This window comes from Mytilus galloprovincialis, chromosome 12, assembly GCF_965363235.1.
Source record: "Mytilus galloprovincialis chromosome 12, xbMytGall1.hap1.1, whole genome shotgun sequence".
Taxonomy (NCBI): Eukaryota; Metazoa; Mollusca; class Bivalvia; order Mytilida; family Mytilidae; genus Mytilus; species Mytilus galloprovincialis.
In genome coordinates this window covers 67,507,863-67,526,616 of record NC_134849.1, presented here as the reverse complement: position 1 = coordinate 67,526,616, position 18,754 = coordinate 67,507,863, and the positions used below count along the sequence as shown (strand labels likewise).

The following is an 18,754-nucleotide window of genomic DNA, read 5'->3' as shown; positions in this document are numbered from 1 at the left end:
ATATCACGGCCAAAGCCATGTGTAAATTTCCAACAATCTATGGCTTCCATGAATTATTTCTTAATTTAAAAAGCTAGCTAAGGCTGCCGCAGCTGCTGGTTGAATTTTCCCGCAAAAAATATAACAAACATTAAGAAACAGTGCTATAACTGGTTTCAAAAGTCTCCGGAAAATCAAGACAGTACTCGATAAGTTATTATTCTACGAGAAACATTGTATTTACGGTTAAAATTGTGTCAACTATATTCTAACCAAATCTCCTTCATGGAAGTTCATTAATACTGTTTCTGGTCAAGAGGATGGTTTGGTGCCATCACATTAACCCCGTTACATTCTGTATGTGCATTTTTACAAGTCAGGAGCTTGTCTTCAAGTGTGGACGTCAATGATTTATGTCTTTCATTATTGTTTTTCGCAAATTGTTTTGTTATGAATTAATTAGGTCGTTAGTTTTCTCAATTGATTATTTTCATAATTTTCATGTGTTTTTCTAACCTACACCACGGTATGATTTATTCTCACTGTTGTAGGGCATACGGTTGATGCATGTTAACTGTGGCTTGACACAAGGATGTCCCTTGTCGCCCATTTTCTTCAACTTGTATATTAATGATTTAGTTACATTTCTTAAGTCCTTTGACTGTGAAATAGAAATAGGTGATGAAAAACTGTGTATTTCATTATATGCTGATGACGTTGTAATTATAGAAAACGATGAAAAAGAGCTACAACTTCTGTTAAATGCTTTATCTACATGGTGTGAGGACAATTGTATGACAATTTATTTAATGCAAACAAGAGTAACGTTGTACATTTTAGACCGCCATCTATACCTAGATCTGATGTAATGTTTAATTGTAATGGTCATATTATTAAGTTTTCTAGTAATTATACTTATCTTGGTCTCATTTTAAACGAGCATTTAGACTATAATATTACTGCAAAAGCAGTTGCATCTTCAGCAAATAGAGCTTTAGGGTTGGAAATAGCCAAGTGTACACTTTTAGGTGGTGTTTGTTTCGATGTATTTGTAAAATTATATGAAAGTTTGGTTTGTCCTATAATAGAATATGGAGCAGGTATATGGTGTGTAAAAACATATTCTTGTATTAACTCCATACATAATAGGGCTTGTAGATTTTTTCTCGGAGTAGGAAAATATGCACCAAATGCTGCAGTTACTGGAGACTTAGGTATAACACCTATTTTTGATAAGCAGTGGAAAAGTATTATTCGTGTGTGGTGTAGATTAAATAACATGAGCTCAAATCGGTTAAATGCAAAAGTTCACAAGTGGGTGAGTATTAAGCATAAGTGTGTTAAAACTGGAATTTTTTAGTAAAGAAAACCTTCTGTGAACTAAATTTAAGTAATTTATCGTGTCCTGAAAATATGGACACTAACTATGTTATAAAAAAAAATTTATGTCAAAATTACACGAAAAACATGTCGATAATTGGCATGCTGTTTTTACATTCTGATAAATCTATATCGGGCAGAGGTGGCAATAAGCTACGAACTTACAGACTGTTTAAGGAAAATTTTGAACCGGAGGAATACTGGAAAATAGCTTTACCCTTTAGTCACAGAAGTGCTTTCGTCAAATTTAGATGTGGTGTTGCTCCCCTAAGAATTGAAACAGGGAGATATGAAAATATTGTTTTAGAAAATAGAGTGTGCCATATTTGTAACGTTTTTATTGAAAATGAAGCGCATGTTTTTATTAAGATGTCCTCTTTATGACGATTTTAGAAACCATTTATATTATGTTGGTGAAACTTTTAATGATAATTTTAATACTCTAGATGATAATCAAAAGTTAGTGTTTTTATTCTCAGATTCTTTATATGATACGTGTGTGTGCCAAAACCTGTCATTTGATTTTAAAAAGACGTAGAAATTTTATATATTGTAAATAGTATATATTGTGTATTATATCTATGCATTTTAATAGTCTCTTATAATTCTGTATAGAATGGCTCTCATTTTATCTAGTGTTATTTTACAATGTATAAAGATTGATTGTACTTGTTGAGAGATGAGACTTTAATAAAACATTGAATTGAATTGCATATAGCTGCTTACATCCACTTTGTTTAAACTTTGATGGATTGTTGTCTCATTGACTATCATACACGTACCACATCTATTGTTTTATATTCAAAATAGGAATTTACCCATATATCATGTATATCCAAATAAAATAAGTAGCTGAAATCTCATAACGACATCTGGTAATTATTTTTGTCTTTTACCAACTCATTTAGTTTATTGTTCAAATTGTTCTTTTGAATAAGCATGAAATACTTGCTATTGAACCTTAAACAAAACACTTTCAATCAAAATATTAAAAAATAGCTAAAAAAAGCTTTACGAAATACTTTAATGATCTTTAATACTGCGAGCCATAAAAGATGCTTTTCTAATGAAATCTCAATCTGCTTTACATGTTAGCCAGTGGCAAAATCCAGTATTAAATTTGTGCTTCAATATAATCGACAAAAAGATCGTGAAATACTTTAAGAACTATGTCTTATATTAAATATGTTACGCTTTCAAATACAATATATATTTATAGATTAATATGCAAATCATTGGTGGGTAATATACAGTTACCTTTACAAACGAAACCAGCTCCAAGCTAATATAAAAAAGAAGATTTGGTATGATTGCCAATGAGACAGCCGTCTACAAGAGACCAACATGACACAGACATTAACAACTATACATTTGTAAGTCACCGTACTACCTTCAACAATGAACAAAGCTCATACCGCATAGTCAGCTATAAAAGGCCCCGATAAGACAAGGTACAACAATTTAACCGAGAAAACTAACGGCCTTATTAAACAAAATGAACGAAAAACAAATATGTAACACATAAACAAACGACAACCACTGAATTACAGGCTCCTGACTTAGGACAGGCACATACATAAATAATGTGGCGGGGTTACACATGTTAGCGGGATCTCAACCCTCCCCCTAACCTGGGACAGTGGTATAACAGTACAACATAAGAAAGAACTATAAAAATCAGTTGAAAAAGGCTTAACTCATCAGATGGACAAAAATACAAGTAGACGTGGACATCAAAAGTCAAGTGACTAATAAATATTTATTACTTTTGTAAATGTTGCAGAAGAATATGCAAACTTTAACAACCAAATATTATTATTATGTTATGATCCGTGCTAAACACAAACAATGCCAACGGTAAATGATTTACTTAAAATTCTTTTTCAGTAACATCAAAACCAGTTTCACCGAGTGTAGCTTTCTTTGCCGTAATGACAGATCACCAGCAAAATTTAGGAAAACAACAAACAGTAGGATTCCAGAAGACTGTCACAAATGTTGGTAGTGGGTGGGAAAGACAGGCCAATGTTTTCAGAGCACCTAAGGCGGGACTTTATTATTTCTCGGCAACAATAATGAGCCACTTCGCAGAAGATATTGAAACTGAATTAGTCCTTAAAGGTGTTCCGATAGTGTATTCATATGATGGAGATAGCCGAACATACGGAACCGGACGTTTATCTGCAGTGTTGAATCTTGCAGTACGTAGGAGATGATGTATGGATCAGAATAATGGATAACCCTACAAACGATGGTAATGTTCGTGTACATGGTAATGATGGTCTTGGTTTGCTGGTTTCCTAATTTCGGAATAGATAAGTTTTTTCTTTGGTTCTATTTTTAAAGTATGAACAAAAAGTGGCGTTAAAACACCAAAAATCAAATCTTAAAGTATGAAACCGATATCAGTGCGCAAGGAACGTGTTTCTTGAATATCCTTAACCAGATATAATTGAGATCAAATGTTTTGGATGTTTTACAAAGCATTGGAGCGTCAACACCAAACAGCCAAAACAGTCCTGCATAACATGTTTAACCCCGCCGCATTGTTGCGCCTATCTCAAGTCAGATGCTTTAGCTGACCTTCGTAAGGCTTGTATTTAATTTTTAAATTTCATAAAGTATATGTTTCTGAGTTTGGCGTCCATTTTTGCTAAATTAGTACACTTTTTTTGTTTAAGTGTTAGCTGAAGCCTGTCTCGTGATGCGGAATTTATTTTCTTGTGTGGAAGACCCATTGGTGGACTAGGGCTGTTTTCTGCTTTTTGGTCAAGTTGTTGTCTCTTTGGCATATTTCCCGTTTCCATTCTAAATTTTACATAGTATATAATGCTTGGCAAAAATAGGATATCAGTTTTGGGAATTTTATTTGAAACCGAGATTTACCTGCACGTTTAGCGATACATCAGTTAGACATGTATATTGATTTTGGTTATTTCATGACTTCAACGCTTGTATTATTTGATTTATTTTCTAAATACTGGCCAGTTCTAATATAATCAACGTCCGAAATTTGAAATATTTTGTGATGCCAAAGATAAATTTTATCCAGGACCCTAACCATATTCAACCGTCTCAGTGGCTTTAATCATGAGAGTGCTTGCATTGGAGTTCTGGGGGTCGCGGGACCATCCCCTACCGGGTCAAACCTTGGTCTTTAAAGTTGGAATTTAATGTGTTTCCGCTACGCACGAAGTATTAAGGAGTGTGTGCAAAGACTAATCATATCGTATTAAAAATAAGTGTTTGGGTTGGGAGAAATGTCTTCCTGTGAACTGTACGTTAAAATGAAACTGAGTGTCGTACATGTACTTGTTAGTTAAGGGATCACGTGTACATGTAGGTATAAGTGCAGTTATTACAAGTCAGGTCAATGACACATACTGTAGGTACATTTATGTGTGCATAATCCTACAATGTATGATCATGGTCGTACAACTTAAACTTAGTACTCGGAGTACACAATTTATGCTCAAAACACTCAATCCAGTATTTTGGTTGGTTGTTTTCTGAATCTGATTACAATAAAAGCACTCGACAATTTGATGAAAGCGAAGCTTGTGTGACACATTGGCTACGGTGTTACATTATAGCATAGGTCAATAATAGTTATTTTAGTTATATATTTTAGCTTGCAAAAAAAAAGAGAAGAGTAGACATATTAAGATAGGAAGTTGTCACACATCGGTAGACATGGTAGAATTACCAATGAGATAAATATACACCAGAGACCAACGGATGAGAATGTAAACAACAAACAAACATTTCAATTCCTTGATTTCTCAGTTTGACTTATCGTTTTAGGTGTAATACCACCAAATCATGGTACGTCACATCCAGTTGTACGAAAGTAGGTATAAAAATATATTCCCTTGAATTTGACGGTTGTAGAAAATTAACCCTGCATTTCAATGCACTTAAATTTTTCTGAGTCATAAACATGTATATTGGGTGTCTGAAAGCATCATTCCTTTTTTATTTGATGGTCTTGTAAAATATTTTGGAAAGTTAACGTTACATAGTTACCAAAGCAGGTAACCAGTAAATAACAGTGTACAATTTGGGTTATTTACTTCCAGTTATGGTTACTTTCTTATATGCAATGAAATGTAATGTGAAATTTTCACTGTAGCACTGGAAAGGATTAAACTTTATTCATGCAAAGTATTTATTTGGTTGAAATAAAGGTAAATACTGTACGATTTAAAAAAAATGTCAATTTAACAAAGACTAATAGGGGAAAATCAATGGTGGTATTACACCTATACATACATGTAATTAGATACACCCGTGGAATGCCATTGCAATATAACATATTTGTAACTCTACAGTTTAGATCGACACATCAACATATGTGCCTATAGCCAGGTTTTTGCTACCGAGAACGTTTTATATTGAAGTCATTCTGTGCTAGTTTTTATCGGCAGCCGTTCTACAACGTGCCGGATACGAATACAAAACCTTAGTGTTGACAGTTTAGTGATACAGTAGTTCGACAACTTGGACTACTTGGCTCCAACAAATCGCTTGTAAAAAAAGTAAACATAACAACGAATTACCCTTTAAGTGCAATGCCTTGTACATATATGATGTACAATACGACAGTTATACAATAATAAAATGAGGCACGTAAAAAATATATTAAAAATCTGAATATGTGATACATATTGAATTTCCCAAGGTTTTCAATCAGTATTTTTAATTGAAATAATAAAGCTAAAACTTTTATCAATATCGGATCCGAAGTTATTTTGACACCACAAGCAATTCTGATTAGAATTTTGTTTTATATTTATAGTTTTTATTTATAACACATTTTTATAATATATTCAAAATCTCTAACAACTCCCTCTTTTACTTTATAATCCCAGTATATTAATTTGTCCAAGCTGTTCTCTTCTTCCAAAACGGTCTACTCGATCTTTTAGATTTTTTGCCTCTGTTTTTTTCTTTTCTTTTCTGTCCATCAGAAGAAGCTGTTATTAATCTATCCCTCGTGTTTCTTTTGTCTGCATTATTTGATTTTTCAGATGAAGCATCGCGTACGCCTTTTCTTTCTGTAGTGTTATGATTCACTGCCGGATCTTGTTCACTAGCTTTTTTTTCACCTTTGTTATGAAAACCTTCATCCTTTTTACTCCGCTTTATTGAACCATCTCTCATTCGGGTACCCTGCTTGTCGGCTGAATCATGAGTTACTTTGTTCTCTCTTTTACATGTAAGAGACGATTCTCGTTTCTTTGTATCTGGTCGTTTTAACGATGAATCTCGCTTCCGAATGTCATTTTTTATTTCCTTTTTGTCTTTTTTTTCGTTAACTGATTTGCTTTCATTGAAACCGTTGTCAATATTCAATTTTTCTTTTTTCTCCGCCAGCGTAGTTGTTTCTTCATTCTGTTCAATGGGGTTTTCTTCTATCTTCTTTTCTTTTGGTTCTGTTTCCTGTCTATGTTGTTTATTTAAATTATCAGTTGCGCTGTCTGCTTTTGACAATTTTGAATCGTTCGAAAGTTGAGTCGACAGCTTTGGTTTCGGAATAGAACGCGGAGTTAACTTAGATTTTTCTTCTGTATAAGTAGTCACGACCTCTGGTTGTTTTACAACTGAAATAAACAGTAATACCATATGGCGTCATCGAATATTTGCTTCTCAATTGATTATTATCGATGGAAGTGAACAGCAATATTTTTAAGTACTTGTAAATGCTTTTCGGTTAGGAGCAAATAACTGATAAGAACTGAAAATAAATTACTTTTCACAAGACATGATAAAAAGGAATATTCTGCAACATAAAATGCAAGATACGTGAGTATACAAGTGTGTTTAAAACAAAACGCAGCAAAACCACACATCCATAATAGAAGATGAATGTCACCTTAGACATAACTTAGTGTTTTTATTTTTATTTACATATATATCTTTTAGTTCGCCACGGGGGCAAAATTCAACCATATCAAACGCATCAGAATTGCGTAAAAGAAAATCTAAATAATGATTTTTTGTATTATATTTGAAATATAATACCTTTGTTTCGACTGAGCAACACAGATTCAGGGCTCTCAACTTTTGGACTTGTTCCTGCTAAGTTTTCAGCAGTAATTCGGAAGTAGTATTCGTGGCTGGTCAGCAGGTTAGTCACCTGATACATCCTGTCGCTCGGATCAGCGACTCCTACCTTCATCCATTTCTTCTCGCCAAGGTCGTATCTCTCAATGGGATAGCCTGTGATATCTACCCCTCCGTTCGTTAATGGCTCCTCCCATGTCAGAGTAACGGAAGTGGTTGTTATATCCGTTACTTTTAGTAGCCTCGGTGCTGTTGGTGCATCTGTAAATAATCACACGTATGAACCGTTTAGAACATGTAAGTATCAAGTATTTGATGATTTGTGGAAACTATTGACGATTTGATGGTCGCAACTTTAATTATAGAACACTCGAGACTGAAAAACACGAACCCCAACAAAAACTGGGGGGGGGGGGGATATTTCAGGTGATCCGGAAGTGTAAACGATCCTGATTTATGTGTGCTACCTGCCCTGGTCTAGATCTGTTGCTCATGTTAGTAAAACCCGGCTATAAAAATTATTCGGAAATAATATCGTTTACTTAGTGCTTCTTATTTTTATCTTTCTTGTCTCTCTTACATTATAAATTTATGTGTTGCCAGTTACAATTATTTGGTAATTTCCAGAATAATAAGTTTTGTTGCTGGGTTGCTGTCTCATTGATTTATAGTTAATAGTAAAATATTCTACTTATTCCTGACGCAAAATGAATGCTTGTGAAATTGGACGCTTATTGAGGATTGGATTTTGGACGCCAATTTAATGAGTACGCATGTGCGATTTTGATTCAAACAAAATATTATTCTCGAATGTAATAATTCAATTATTTTTTTAGTTTTTTTTTTACTTTACAATGATTTTATATTTTTAAGACATAACTGTCTCATGTTAGGGGAGGTTAGAGCGATCACACATTAACAAGTGTAAAAACGCCTCTTTCTTCGTGTGCCAGTCCCAAATCAGGAGCCTAACCGACCATACGGTATTGGGTTTTCTCATTGTTGCAGGCCGTACAGTTACCTATAATTCCTAACATCCACTTCATTTGAACTTTGGTAGATAGTTGTCTCATTTGCAATCATACCACATATCTTTATTTCTATTTTATTTTATTGTCTTTTGTATACCAGCTCGAAAACGTTTGAGTTTATATTAGGTTTTAGATTTTCAAATATTCTTGCCTCGAATAGCATTGAAGATCTCTGTATTTACTTGTTGGAATTTGCATGTGTTTTGATTCGACTGTCATACAAGTGAGAGGTTTAGGTAGCTAAACAACCATGTTCAATCTCATACAAGTGAGAGGTTTAGGTACATGTAGCTATCAAACCAGGTTCAATCAACCATTTTCTACATAAAAAATGTATGTATGTATGTACATGTACCAAGTCATGAATATTACGGTTGTTATCCATTCGTTTGATGTGTTTGAGCTTTTGATTTTGCCATCTGTTTAGGGACTTTTCCCTTTTGAATTTGCATTAGAGTTCAGCATTTTTGAGATTTTACTTTTTAAGTAAACACAGTTTAATTTGAATTTCGGTATATATTTTTTTTATCAATTATTCTTTAAAGATGTGCTCACCTGGTTCCGGCAGTCCTTTACATTCCACTTCTGGTATACTAAATATCACATCAACATATATGTTAAACGAGGCGTTGCCGAATACCTTTTGAACTTTAACTTCTTCAAAGAGTTTATTGACAAAGGTTCTTATATCTTCATATCTGAATTGGTCGTGGAATTCTTTAACAGCGGCTATATTACTAAATGCAATAGTTATGCTAGATTTTCCCTGATCACATGTTACTGATGACACGCCCTCTTTTGCAAGCAATGTCTTAAGATTGATGTTCTTGTCATTCAATTGGGAACTGAATTTATCTTCCATGACATAGTCTACCTTGGTTCCTTTTTTGATAGTGAGGTCTACTATTACACACTGAGGACCTGTAGAAAATAGACCTAATAAAGAATCACATTGTGTTAGTGTTCAATAGCAAATCTCTGTAACCACAAGCCGTTTTACACAGGAGGGTTGGTACGCATTGCCCCTATTTTTTTTGGAATCTTAACCTTATATGTAGCATATACTTAGATGAAACAGTTACGAAAAAGGGCACAAAAGTGTTGGTTGGACAAGTGGGCTCATGGCAACCTATTTGATGGTTTCCTCGATAAATTAGGGAGTTTTGCATTGAAAAATCTACTGCTTTGAAGTCATTCTGAAGCAAAACAAGATTTATTTTAAAGATAGTTTTCCTGCAACTTGGTCTGTGGTTACAGACACATGTAACTGCCATTGATACTTCAAAGTTATCTTAGAATTTAACACGTCAGTCTCTTTACGATGTATGCTTTACTGGTTAAGTAGTTATTTTTGGGGTATGTTTGTATCTTTATACTCAGTTTGTTTCTTTTGTTTTTTCAATAGCCATATTATTTTCAGGTTAAGTTAGAGTAACGTGTAATCAAATCTCAATGTTGGTCTTGAAATTTCTTTTAAAATTTTGCGTTTCTTAATTGCGCTAATCATTTCAGAATTATCATATAATATTCTCAAACTGCAATGACTCTGTTATTATATGAAAAATGTTTATACTTTGAGAAATTTCTCGGATTATTATTATTATACATACTTTTTGAACTAAAATTTTTCAAGTTATAACGTTTTTTTTTCCTTTTTTGCAGGAGTGATGAAAACGTTGACGTTTTTTTGTTATCTTTTTTTCTCTTTATTTTTCAGGTAATAGCAATCTAGTGATTATTTTCAAATTTGATCAGTTGATATATGATATATACCTTTCACAGAACTATCGTTGTTTTTACCAAGGAAATACTTCTTCACGATAAATGTCCGTGGGCCTTCCTTCCATTTGTACGGAGAGGGTCTGGAAGTGATAATCTCTAAAAATGTACAAAAAATATTCAGGTCGATACATACAAAAAAAGAACTATAAAAAATTGAACTGGAAATGTATACATCTGAAGGTCGCCTCCGGGTGCGGGAATTTCTCGCTACATTGAAGACCTGTTGGTGACCCTCTGCTGTTGTTTTTTATTTGGTCGGGTTGTTTCCTTTCGCAGATTTTAAGCAAGAGTAAATCGCTTCAAATGTAAGATAGAATTATCCAAACATTTGTTATTTTTTTAATTTTTTTTATTGTTTTTTTTTCTAGTTTTTTGCTCCAGACCTTTGCTCGTTATTCTTTATTCAGGTAATCCCATACGTATATTTTGAAATTACCTCCCGCTAGTGAACTCAATGCAATGTCCGAGCCACGGCAACGTATATCTAACATTACAGTGGGGTCACCACCTCCTGAAATACACAGACATCCACCTTTATGAAGGTGTGATTTCACCTGTTCGCTCTGAAAGACGTTTGAAACTGTTTTTTTCCAAATCGGAACTTTAACTATTTCCATAAGTTTCCTGTATCCCTGTTCAGTTGTTTCTATGGGAACAATAAGAAAACTTCGATCTTTAAATGCAAGTGTTGCTATTCCAGCTAAATGAAGATCTGTTATCAACTGCTCTCTTAATTTCGACGAATCTAAAGCTTTAATGGCGGCAATTTCACCCTCTGGAAATCTTTCGTCACCTAATAAAATCTTCAGTTTTGCCTCAACAACAAATTTTGTAGCTAAAAAGATCAGATTATGAAATTATGTTTAAATCATATACATCCTGTTCAGAAGTAGATTACAAAAAAGCGAGCTCATGTTAGTTCCATTCCATATATTCATCACTATGCAATATCGGTTTTGCTCATTGTTGAAAGTTGTACAGTGACCTATAATCGTTAACTTCTTTGTATTTTGGTCTCTGGTGGCGACTTGTCTCGTTGGCAATTATACCATATCTTCTTATTTTTCTATTGTAAAGAAATCGGACGTGTTGTATTTGACAGAAGAATAAAACATTTGAAAGTCGTACACATGATATATAAAGGACTGCAGTTCCGGACGGATAGGTACAATGTATTTGTCAATCATTTTACTTTTTACATTGTAGTTGATTCAGGGAAATTTCAGCATCATTGATGCCATAGATATAATTATAGATTTATTTACCAATTTTGTACCAAGTCAGGCACATGACAGTTGTTATAAACCATTCGTTTTTTGTGTGATCTTTTGATTTTGCCGTTTGCTTAAGGACTTTCCGTGTAGAAATTTTCTCGGAATTATTTTGTGATTTTACTTTTTAGATGTGTTTTTTTTTCTGAATTGTGATTAAATTATAAGGCTCCGCGTTAAAGACCGTACTTTGACCTATAATCATGATTATATACTTTTTATACATTGTTACTTGTATACAGAGTTTGTTTCATTGGCACTCATACCACATCTTCTTATTTATATCTTATACAAAATACGAAAATCGTTTCAAGTAATGAACAATGGTGAACCAGTTTACCATTCAAACGTGCATTCTTAAGTTCTATCGTTTGTGTCATGTATCCTTTGTCAATGTTTAACATACACTTCAATATAATCTTACACTTGGTATATACATGTAGTTGACCCTGGCAGTAAAAACTCAGGACAAACTGGACGCCGTTCTCATTCCAGCGGTCAAGAGAAGGAATAGAGAGACCAATAGATTCTGCAAATGTAAAATAAAAAAAAAAATATAGCTGATCCAGAAATACTCTGAATTTACTTTGCATCCTTAATAAACATATTAACACTACATAATGAAATTGTTATATATTGATCATACTTATATGAAATACATGTACTTATTACCAAGTATATTAATAAAAAAGTCCAATATGTATTTGCTTGTACAGTTGTTCGAAAACATATTGAAAAAGTCAATGACATGCGATATAGATTATATATTTCTGTTTATCAATTCTATTCACCTATTGTATACTGTTTTCTATTTTTCTTAATAAAATCCAAGAATATTGCTATGGTACTATACATGGTTATATAGATGTATCAAATACATTTCATAACATCATATATTGGTTTTTATGTTCAATTGAGCGCGCTTCTCGACGGTAGTTACAAGAAATTCTTATCATTCCGGAACAACTGAGTTCCCAGCGTTTCGTTTTTGAATACCCAAAGTTCGTTTTCTGTGATTTTTTAACTGGTTTTGTCTTTTTCTTTCTTTCCGTTGTGTGCTTTACTGACTAAGTGTTTTTTGTCTTTTTTGTATCTTCTCCTTCCTTTTACGTATGTTAACATTTTTATCTAATTGTATAATTTCTTCCAATATTAAAAGGTTGATATACCTATAAGCTGTATGGCTTTTGGTTTGAAATACACTATTAATAAACTGTATACCTATATTAAAAGGTTGACTAAATCTTGGCGTGAGAACGGACAGGATATTGAGAACTGTTTTAAGCTTGGTTTTCTTCTTTGTTATTCCTTCCAAATCCGAAGCTAATTTTTCTAGCTCCTCTTTGATGTCTTTCATATCATGAAGTTTGTTGCTGTCATCTTCGGCTAACATTTTCAGTTTTGCTAGAATGTCTTTTGCCTTCTTTGTTTCACCTTGACCATTCTAAATACATTAAAATACATTACACATTTTAGATTGTATTTCTAATTACGATCGAGGTAGAAGGGTCCTACATAAATGCGTCCGGGAGCGCCCGGGTGAAGAAAAAGCGCCGGGGAAAAGAAAAAGCGCCCGGGGAAGAAATCACGGGGACAATAACAAAGTATTTGTCGAGACAATAATAATACCTGAAAGACAACAAAATAGCAAAGGTGAAACACAATTCATGGAAAACAAAAGACTGAGCACCAAAACCCTTATTACTTAAATACCGTGTGTGTTCTCTGAAGATTAGGCAAACTCTGAAACCCTCTACAATCTTTAAAAATTCAATTATCATTAGTAGTGGTAAATGATTATGAATTTACATTTTGTTTTTATTCTATTATTATTGCACGTTTTGAGAAAAAATCGAAATTGCCAAAATGTAAAACTGACATAGAAACTAAAAATATTTTCTTCCTCTTAAAAGTCACTGTGAGATCTAAAAAATGAAATGAACATAACAAATTCTCAAACCTTACAGTTTTGTCCGATGACGTCATCTATCCAAAAATGTTCAACTTGTTTAGTTTCCAACATTACTTTTAAGTGAATTAATGTCCAACAACAACAATATGCAATTCTGCTATCACTGGTTGATTCATTGTTCTCTGCTGAACTCCCAGTGGCAAATATTTTATCCATTTTCAAGACCAGGCTACTGATTTTAAATTGTAGACAGTGGTTTGACAAGAAAAAAACAACAGGACTGTTGACCAGTAACTATACAAGTCAAGGAATATACATTGGTTACAGACAAAACAACACTAAAATATAATTTATGAAATGAAACTAAAAAAAAAAATAAAAGCATAAAATAAAAAATAAAAATGAAAACAAAACCCCAACTAAACAAAGCAACAGTTTTTTTTCATGTCCCGAAAAAATGGTATTGAGAAGACAAAATTGAAACAGACAACAGAACCTTTCATTGTTTAAATCCTTGCACTATGATCTCTAGAAGTTAGAAGTTAGATGATTTGCAATCATACCATATTTAATAAATCTTATGCCAGCCATTACGCAGAGATCTAAAGTCTGAGTAACCCAAACCCACCGAAACCGGGGATCATAGCATGTTCTATTGAAGTGTTAGAACATATTAGAATAACACCAAGTATGCTTTTGAATATAAAAGGAGTAGGTCCGGTAAGGACTCATTTTGGCCTCAAATTTCAGTTTCATCTGACGAAAGATTTTGACCACTTTTTAAACACTTAAGTGTCTATTTCACTTGATTCAGTTAGTTTATGTGAAAGATTTTAACTGACTAAGTCATTAAAAACGATCCGATTGAAGCTCAAATATGAAAAATCTCTCAAATATGCCAAAAAACGTCACTTTTCAGATTGTTTTTGTCAAAAATGAAAGTGGCCGCATCCGAGTTCATCCACAACCTTTATATATGTTATGTATTATCATAAAATACAACTTACATTGCAATATTAAGGATGAACACGAATGCGGCCACTTTCGTTTTACACGGAAACCGTCTAAAATTTAACTAAAATGATAGAATTTTGAAGATTTCAGTAATTTAGCATGACTTGATGGTGCTACAACCCGATATAAGTGCATTGTATTGTCAAAAACAGTCCATATTTATGAAGCAGAAGCATTCATCTGTCCAATAAATAACTATAAGTTTACGTATTAACAATTTTGTAAAACTGTTATATTTTTGGGCCTAAAAGGGGCCTTACCGGACCTACTCCTTTAGGGTTTTCACATCTAAAAAAGGGTGACAGAGAATTGCTGTCTTTAAAAAACTAATTACCTTTAAAAGTGGCTTCAGTTCTTTCACAGCCTTTCTGATATCAATATCACATAAGTACCAGCGTTTCAGAATGCCTAGATAAGTTATTATTTCTTCCTTTGTCATAGTTATGATTTTCAAATTCTTCACCATATTCTTTATACGGTTTTCCACATCTCGTCCTAGTTCTCGCGTGACGGTAAGCTTTGCTAAAACTGCACCAACAGCCTCGTATTCAGTTTCAAACTTGGCATCTGTTATTTTCGCATCTTTAGCAAAATCGTACATAATATCCCGTCTCTTTTCTAATTTTTGAATATCCATTAACACATCACCTTTGAACTGACAAGTATGTATGACTAAAATATGCAACATTATGATATCAAGTTCAAGTGAGTTCACTCCATTTGCATTACTTGTGGGATATAAAACGTCCCACTGGAGCGGCGATATGACTTTTCCTTGATACAAATCAAACAGTGTTTGATAATTCGCAGGAATTTTCAAATACGCCGATAAATTTCCATTTGCCGTCTGTTTAACTTTTTCATCAAACAAAACGCGGAGGATTATAGTACCTCCTTCAATCAGTAGTAAACCGGTTCGTCCCCAGTTTTGATTTTGTTGATTCGGCCCTTTATTAACCTTGCCATCGTCAGCAGTTCCAGGAGCCTTTCCATCGAAAAATCTGACTTTATAGCTTTCTTTTGTACGTGCTGAGCTACTGTTCTTTTCCTCCTCCTGGTGGTCATCATTGAGGCATGAAGAGGTAGTGTTTTCTGTCCGGGCCGTCACTACATTCTCGGAGGTCTGATCCAACATTACGGTTAACTACAGAAAAAAGCGAGAGTCATAAACATTCAAAGTGTTGACTGTTGACTGCGAGGGTCCTTAAATATTATATTGTTTCATGAATTGCATACGCTGATGCATGACTTGGTTAATGATTTAGAACGATTCAAGATAATTCTAAAGTAGCAGTCTTTTTTGTGCTCAATATAGCGTTAGGAACCTTGGATACAATTGATGTCGTCGGTTGCTTTCTGTCATATTTGTTTTTGTTTACTGTGTAGAGTTTAAGGTGGCATGGGAGTCTAAAAAAATGATTGAATTTGTTCAAACTTTGCCAAAACGTAGTATCTATTGATATAATGGTCAAAATACATTAAAAATGATAGGTCACCGTGCATTTTCTCAAGCTGAAGGTTGTGACAAAATGACACATTTTGTATGGATTATACAGGAAAAAAAAACCATTTTGTGATTAGAAACTAAACAAAATGATACAATTGTAAAATAAATTAGGAAAAGATAGCTTTCAGAAAATGCTTTGAGAATATCAAAATAAAAGATAGGGTCGCCGTGTTTTTAAGTCTACAATACAAAATAAAAAAAAGATAGGGTCACCGTATGTTTTTCCGGCTAAAATACAAAATACAAAAAAAATCCTTCAGAAAATGCACTGCTTTAGAGTTACCACCCCTTTAAATGTCAATCTAAAAACATTTAAAAGCAACCAAAAATAATATACACATAATATTTATAAGTTATATTCTAATAAATTGGATCTATTAAATAAAAATTCACATTAGATACATGTATCTGCATTCCTGCATCAAATTTTGCTAACTTGATAACTTTTGGATTATAGCTCTACATCTTTTATATAAGCTTTGGATTTTACATATTTTGGCCACGAGCATCACTGAAGAGACATTATTTGTCGAAATGCGCATCTGGTGCAGAAAAATTGGTACCGTTAATGTTATTACTACCACTTGGTCGATGCCTCTGCTGGTGGACTGTTAGTCCCCGAGGGTATCACCATCCCAGTAGCCAGTACTCCGGTACTGGCATGAAAATACGGATTTTTTTGTGTTATTAAATTTGCTGTTACAAAATGTTAAAAAATATTATAAATTAAGGAATGTATCTCCCTCATGCAAAGCTCTGATTCCTTTCACGGATTTGGCTATACTTTTTTGGAACTTTTGGATTATAGCTCTACATCTTTTATATAAGCTTTGGATTTTACATATTTTGGCCACGAGCATCACTGAAGAGACATTATTTGTCGAAATGCGCATCTGGTGCAGAAAAATTGGTACCGTTAATGTTATTGATAGAAAATCTGGACCTAAGATTCTCTGTTTTTTTTACAACACAAGATGGCGAAATACACCCATACCACCTTAAGCACAAATCAGGCTGTTGTTAAACTTTACTCTTGAATTGCATACATTTAGTCATGATGTGTCCTCCAATAGTTTACTACATGTATCAGGTATACGTGTCATTGCAAATTTGATAACACACTTATATTGTAATTTGTTTAAAAAGTATTACTTGTACAAATGTACTTAGAAATTGAAAATGATACGAGTTCACCTGGTTAAACAAACTTCCTATTTCCCATAGATTAATTATATTCAGAAATATAGCAAAAATGAGAAAAAGTAAATGAAAAATACCAATGTCATTTTAAATCTGCAAGGTGTTGGTCTGACAGCTTTAGACTGGTAACTGAGTAGTTAGTATTTTTAAAACGCTGGTTCTGTTATTAAATACTTCGTGGACTAAAAGATCCTATTCAATAATTCAATTAAATTGCCCGCTATATGACGTGTATTAAGACATCTTTTCTGCCTCAAACCTTTATTTCCTTTTTTTTGTTTGCGCCAAACACCACCCAATATCCCCTTCCTTCCCCGATATACGCAATTTATTTATATTGCAAAATTGTCTTCCGAACTTAGTAATCAAAAATTATCTGCTACAGGAAATAAAATCAAATTAAAAGAAATCGTTGTTGCGAATTTAACGTAAAGACAATGAATAAAAATAAATATGTAAGAAAAATATTAATAAAATATAACATAATTACATCCCCGTTGCCGGCTTACATACATTCATATGAATTTAAGATTAAATATAACTTTTATACTACCATTAACAGTGTGTGTGTGTATGTGTTGAGGGGTGTGGGGGGGGGGGGGGAAGGGAAGAGAGTGGAGGGCATTCATTAAATTCTGACTGTTCCGTACATTAAAAGAAGTCATTTGCATTGGAGAGAGTGGACACTAAATTTGCATGCTATTATTACAGTTATAGGAAGATGTGGTGTAAGTGCCAATGAGACAACCATAAATCCAAATAACAATAAAAAAAAAAAGGTAAACCATTATAGGTCAATGTACGGCCTTCAACACGGAGCCTTGGCTCACATCGAACAACAAGCTATAAAGTGCCCCAAAATTACTAGTGTAAAACCTTTCTAACGGGAAAACCAACGGTCTAATCTATATAAAAAAACGAGAAACGAGAAACACGTATAAATCACATAAACAAACGACAACTACTGTACATCAGATTCCTGACATAGGACAGGTGCAAACATTTGCAGCGGGATTACACGTTTTAATGGTACCAAACCTTCTCCCTTTTTCTGAAACAATAGCATACATGTTTACTACCATAAATGATGTTTTCATATTCTATAACGTTTGCATATGTTTTTCAACCCTTCGGATAGATATAGTATAAATATAGATTTCTTTTAGTGAATTGACGAACTATCAAATCATTTGAGATAAAAAATGTTGATAAATTAATCGTTTATCCTACCTTAATTTCAACTTTTATTTATTACAGTCCATTTTTATTGAACGAATTTTGTCTTTAAATGAAAAGTTAGAATGATATAGCGAAAAGAATTTACCTAATTACCGAAACGTAAAATAGTTGTCATTTAAATTGTATTTTGATATCATATGTAGCTTTTGAAAGCTGGTCAATCGAGAAGATCCGCAACAGTTCATACGAAAGCAACAATATAGTCCATACTTATAATAAGAAAATTAATTAGCATTTAACTTGTTAACCTATGCGAATAATATAGCGATAATTATTTATTTTGACCTTTGATTTTTTACATTCATTTTTAAAATTCGAACAGATGCACACACGTGAAAAACTTAATATTGCATTTCTTAATTGTTTTTAGTTA

The 18,754-nt window shown here is 33.2% G+C and overlaps 1 protein-coding gene across 2 annotated transcripts; it reads right to left on the bottom strand.

Moving 5' to 3' along the window:
* Positions 1 to 6,177: 6,177 nt before the first annotated feature.
* Positions 6,178 to 18,442, bottom strand: LOC143054617 (uncharacterized). Of its 2 annotated transcripts, none has more exons than XM_076227630.1 (9): positions 18,373 to 18,442; positions 14,770 to 15,579; positions 12,731 to 12,953; positions 11,934 to 12,038; positions 10,675 to 11,073; positions 10,230 to 10,334; positions 9,012 to 9,392; positions 7,384 to 7,686; positions 6,178 to 6,962 (listed from the first exon to the last, which is right to left on the bottom strand). In XM_076227630.1, the coding sequence occupies exons 2-9, from the start codon at positions 15,568 to 15,570 to the stop codon at positions 6,235 to 6,237; spliced, it is 3,045 nt and encodes a 1,014-aa protein (XP_076083745.1). In that variant the 5' UTR covers positions 15,571 to 15,579; positions 18,373 to 18,442; the 3' UTR covers positions 6,178 to 6,234. The 2 variants fall into 2 exon arrangements, with proteins under 2 accessions (XP_076083745.1, XP_076083746.1); XM_076227631.1 differs by having other exon boundaries at positions 6,179 to 6,962; positions 9,012 to 9,377.
* Between the last annotated feature and the right edge of the window lie 312 nt (positions 18,443 to 18,754).

Coding starts and splice junctions, on each gene's coding strand:
- LOC143054617 (XM_076227630.1), bottom strand. CDS start 15,570: ATGTTGGATCAGACCTCCGAGAATGTAGTGACGGCCCGGACAGAAAAC. Junction 10,335..10,674: donor ATTGAGTTCACTAGCGGGAG/GTAATTTCAAAA, acceptor GTACATTTTTAG/AGATTATCACTTCCAGACCC. Junction 7,687..9,011: donor TAAAGGACTGCCGGAACCAG/GTGAGCACATCT, acceptor GATTATTTACAG/ATGCACCAACAGCACCGAGG.